The sequence below is a fragment of the Triticum dicoccoides genome, chromosome 3B (genome assembly GCF_002162155.2).
Source record: "Triticum dicoccoides isolate Atlit2015 ecotype Zavitan chromosome 3B, WEW_v2.0, whole genome shotgun sequence".
NCBI lineage: Eukaryota > Viridiplantae > Streptophyta > Magnoliopsida > Poales > Poaceae > Triticum > Triticum dicoccoides.
The window spans coordinates 249,224,522-249,229,696 of record NC_041385.1 but is presented as its reverse complement, the minus strand read 5'-3'; the positions used below and the strand labels follow the sequence as shown (position 1 = coordinate 249,229,696).

Sequence of the window (5,175 nt, the reverse complement as noted above, 5' to 3'; positions counted from 1 at the left end):
GACCAAATTATAACAACAACTAGGAGTGCAAAGTGAAACTTCTTAAATTCCCATATCTAGGCTTACATCTCATTGATTTGGGCTTGCATCTCATTAGTTTTTACTCGCTCCTCGTTGATCTGCACTTGCTTCTTGTGTGCGCCTATCAGCTCATCACTTACGACGCGTTTGGTTCACGGCCAGCTAACGTAACGGGCTTGGGTATCGGGAAGCTCTGGTTTCGATCTCTTTTTACGAGATACGAGCTCTGGTTCGTGCGGTTGGGCCCGGTTTCCTAATCAGCTCGACTCTCTGAAGCGGCGTATCAGGAAACGGGGTTACCGAGGACGTTGTGTGAAACAAACACCATTTACCGTTTCCGAAAGCGCGGGAGTCGGAAACCGCTACAGATTGGCCGAACCAAACGCGTCGTTAGCTTCTCTCTGATCAATACCAGTGGTCAAGCATCTGGCTTATGTAAAGCTTTAAGAGATTGACTCATACCTATGCGTTGCAAGAGACTCCTTTCTGCGTGCGTGCGTGCGTGCGTGTAATATTGTGAGCAAGAATGCCAATTTGCAAACATGCAGGGGTTTGTGTTATACCTTACTTCCATGGTCAACACAAGCAGATGGGCTCGCTAGAATTGTGGGAGCTTCACCGCCGGTGGTGGTATGATCTATGGGCGGATATGACGTAGGCCTTGTTGAGCTCCATGATTCGCCGGGCATGGTTTGCGTAAGCCACAGCGTGGAGCTCATGGCCGATCCGATGGGGAGCTGGGCTACGTCAGCGGTAAAGAAGTCCCCATTCCAGCACCGTCGACCGGTGTAGGCTCGTCCGCTCGTGTGCGGGATTCCATGCACGGGATCCATACTCCGACGGCTCCATTCACGCCCAAATGGCGGCTCGGCGGCGACGGGGTGAAGCTTTGCACGTCGACGGCGATACCAGCCAGGAGAAGGTGGGTGAGGCTGGTGGGGTTGCAGGAGTGGCGCGGACGGATTCCGGCGACAGCAACGCAAGGCCAAGAGGGGTGAGCAAGCTGCCTAAAAATTTGCTCAACTGCCCTTGTTAGAGAAAAATGAGCTAGAGGTGTGGATTTCGAGGGATGAGAAGTTGTACTTTTGAGGAATTAAAAGTTCGAGGGATCGGCTAGCTAGTGCTTAATTCCTCGAATGAAAAAAAATCTTCCTAGAGTATAACTTTTGAGGGATTAGCTAGAGATGCCATTACTGTCACTACAGCTGAGCTCTTGCTTATCTACTACTTACTCACACGCACTCTCAATTCCTCCACAGCTCTGGATGATGGCTAATTCCTCTCAATGCAAATACCGTACTCTGCCCCAATTGGCAACTAAATCCAGCTGGTTTTAGATCAGTCAGGTAGAATCGTTGCTTAGAGTAACCGAGCCAGCATCACACAGAACTATAGATCCCTCTCATAAAAGAAAAACATAGAAGAACTACACGGTGCAATCAAGTCGCTCAGCGATCATCGAATGACTTGAGTAACTGAATACATAACGGCTGATCATAACAAAAATCACTGGTCATTATTGAGTAAAGGGTGCACCGTGAACAACTTGCTTTACCCACTGAGGAAGCGTACAGACTCAGTTTTATTGGATAGATGAATAACAGCTGCAGCCTTCTAAATGAACAATAGGAGCCGCCCCGCGCTGCAGGCAGGCTAGCGCCACCGCAGCGCTGCCAAGGCCTGCCCATGGACACGGGAATCTCCGGCTGCCACCACATTGAAACCTGAACCAAAATGAAGAGAAAGAATCACACCTTCGGTACCAGGAACATTGGTTTTCTGCTAAACAGAAGCAGCAAATATGCTCGATTGAAATGCCTGTGCCATTTTTAAATCTCGATATTTACGTAGTGTTGCGATTTCTTAATGGAGGGATGCAAGGTAGAAAGAACTGAGGGATGCAAAATAGAAGTTATTTTGAAGTAAAACAAGAAGACTGAGTATTATACTTGTTGGCCGAGATTCCGGAGAGACAAGCCAGTGGAGCTTGTTCCCTTCCCAATCAGTTATTGAGCCCCCAGCTCCTTCAATCACCGGTACCAGCGAGAGAAAATCGTATGGCTTCACAACAGAATAAACTATCTTAGTAAATAACTTAAGTATATTTGATGCGTTTGAAAGAATGATGGGCAGAATAATATTGGGCTGGTCAAAGATAGCTTGAGCTGAAAACTGACTACCAGGCTCAGATTTGGTCCATTCCAAGCACCACTAAAAATAAAACAAACACCATTTCACAAAATACGCATCCAGGATAGTGTTATATACCTTCAATCCAGATTCAACAACAAGATCCACAAAACCAGAAGCCAGGAGAGCATAAGCATAACAATCACAGCCATACAATGGGACTTTCACCTTGCATGACAAACGAGTAAAACGGCAAGCATGTGAGTTGTGACGTTGATGGTGCAAGTTTGCCAACAATATGTAGTTACAAGAATGGTATGTACCTTGTCTCGTACACGAATGAATGCATCTTCAGCATCTCCTTCAAAGAGATGCGGACTCGTCGTATATCTGCCACATGCACAACACTGATTATTATACACAGGACGAATAGTTCAACATTGCAATGTCATGTATTAATTCTATGTACTAAAACATAATATACCTACAAGTAAGCTTGCTCCAGTACATTGCAAGGACGGACAGATATTTCTTGTCCATTTAAGGTAGTTTTCTTCCCGTCCACCCCAACCCATCTCTCTCTCAAGATTGGCTGATCAATAACGCCCATAATCTAAATAAAAGAAGAATAGTCAATGGCAAGTAATATAGAATAAATATCTAGCATATATGACGCACTTAGACAACATGCCCAGAAGAGACTTTAGTATATATATGATATGCTGAAATTAAAACAAAAACTATTTTACAGGTTGCATCGAATATCATGTAGTGGTAGTTCTTTGGTGACGGTGTCAACAAAATCAAGCTAAATCACTGGGTACATGTAATTATATATGCTAGACTGCTATCCAGTACAGTTTCCTGCAGGTAGTAGTGAAAAAAAAAATGGACAAAAACGAGGAAAGCTGAAATGAGAAAGAGAAAATCAGCATACCGGTTTTCCATTGTGAAGAAGCGCAATAAGCGTACCAAAAAGAGGCTTGCCTGCGAAAAACAAATCAGCATCCATCATTGTTGGTTAAGCCAAAATTAGTTGGCCTGCACACTGTTACATTTCAATACCAGTTATGAAGCTCTTTGTTCCATCTATGGGGTCCAAGACCCAAACATAGTCAGCAGACTTCTCCGCACACCTCCAACCGTTCTCCTCGCCGAAACTGCATGACCCAGTAAAGGTTGCATTATTTATCATGCAGGTGCGTTGAAAGTGAGCTGGAATATTGGGATTGGGAGTGCAAGCTCACACAGCATGAGTAGGAAAGCTATTCAGTATGACTGACGTCATTGCTTGCTCTGCTTCTCTATCAGCGATCGTGACCGGACCTAGAAAAAATTGGGTAAATCCAGTTCAAGACCACATATAATTAAGGAGCCTCCGATCAAGATCCCACCTTTTAATTTGAGTAATAAAAACTATGGCAAGGCATTTGTAGCCACCTAAGTTTTAAGGACAGAAGGATGAGCCATTCTAAGCAACCTATCACCAGAGTACAAAACAGTAGTAGAACAATAGTATCACCCAAACGGATAATTTTCATTTTCCGATTCAAATAGAAGCAAACAGGAATCAGAAAAATATATACTGTATTAAAAGGAGCAAACTATCATTTCTCCAACAATCAACACCTGGCTACAACCCCTTCATAAATGCCTGTAAGTAGAGAGGAGGAGGGCACGAACTGTGGTCCTCCTTGTCGATGATCTCGAAGCGCTGCCTGAAATACTTCCTGAGCACCTCCCCCGCCGCATCCGCCGCGCTCTGCGCCACCGCCACCAGCCGCTCCATCTCCACCCCCTCCTTACCCGCCGCAGCCACCGCCCAGCCCCCCGCCTCAGAGGGCGAGGCTCGAACCGAGCCCATCCAACGGCCCGCTATCCCGCACGCCCCACCTGCCGCCGCGGAGGAGAAGGTTGCCAGGAGGGAGGGCGAGCGGAGGTGGTGACGGAGGCTAGGTTTTGCGAAGGCGGGATGGGGAAGGGGAAAGGTGGGTGGGATGGTGGAGATTGGGGGAAGCATCTGGGAGGAAAAAAGCGGCGGCAGGCGGCGAGGTTTAAATGGTGTCGCCGCTCGGAGAGGGAGCGGTGGAGAGTGACGACCGCCGGGGCGAGCTGGATTCGGCGGGTTTTGGCCGCGCCGCCGCCGTGCCGCCGCTTCAGGAAAGGTTCGTTTAGGTTGGTGTGATGAGTGATGACAATCTTTTTTCTGACAACGTGAACGTCAACTGCCGGCCGTCGATATCCCCCTCACGGTATCGCAAAATTCCTCCTGTTGCAGGTTTGCACCAGACAAAAGTTTATTAAAGAGAATAATGATATCTTATTCTTGCTTCATTTTCTTCTAGATCAAGCAGTAAGGGCATCTCCGACGTCGACCCGCAAATTCCTTCCGGTATCCATCCGCGGACACGAATACGAGAGACGGCCATCCAATGCGATCCTGTGTATGTCCGCTTGTAAAGGGCAATTTGAAATTCAAATTTAATCTGATCCACGCGCGCCCGATCACACCAACGCCGGATCGTATGTTCGATCAGAACAAAAAGGAGGCAAGTATGCTTAGTTTTTACATGCCTAAATCCAAAAGAACATCAGTCCGGCAGTTCGTGTAATTTTCTGCCCTACCGGACCGGCAATCTCAGCCATCTGCTCCCCGATCAAGGTGTCGCCGCCGCCGTGTAGGCAGCCTCCACCTCGGCCGCGTCCTCATTGTCCGCCGCTATCAACTCATCTTTTTGTTACTGCAACATCTAGTAGCGGACGGATCGCACGATCATTCTTGTGTCTGCGTCCAAAGAGGCCACATTCATCTTGGCGTCCTCCGCATTGGCGGCGATCTTCAACTTTTTTTCCTCGAGCGCCACCACTACGCCCGCCAGCGGCCATCAGCCACTTGAACTTCTCCTCATTTGCGGCCTTCGTTTTGACACGGCGAGTTTGCCGCGTAGCCGAGCTGATCTTCCAGGCGAGCGTGATGCTCAGATCCTCCTGCACCTCCGCCACCTCCATCTTCGACAGGTTCTC

General features: G+C 47.8%; 1 protein-coding gene across 1 annotated transcript; it reads right to left on the bottom strand.

The window, feature by feature from the left end:
* Positions 1-1,402: 1,402 nt before the first annotated feature.
* Positions 1,403-4,363, bottom strand: LOC119275762 (bifunctional phosphatase IMPL2, chloroplastic-like). The gene is made up of 9 exons (XM_037556669.1): positions 3,835-4,363; positions 3,399-3,477; positions 3,217-3,311; positions 3,089-3,138; positions 2,640-2,764; positions 2,475-2,541; positions 2,290-2,379; positions 1,971-2,082; positions 1,403-1,745 (listed from the first exon to the last, which is right to left on the bottom strand). Exons 1-9 carry the CDS (start codon positions 4,169-4,171, stop codon positions 1,675-1,677), a joined length of 1,026 nt encoding a protein of 341 aa, XP_037412566.1. The 5' UTR covers positions 4,172-4,363; the 3' UTR covers positions 1,403-1,674.
* Positions 4,364-5,175: the final 812 nt, after the last annotated feature.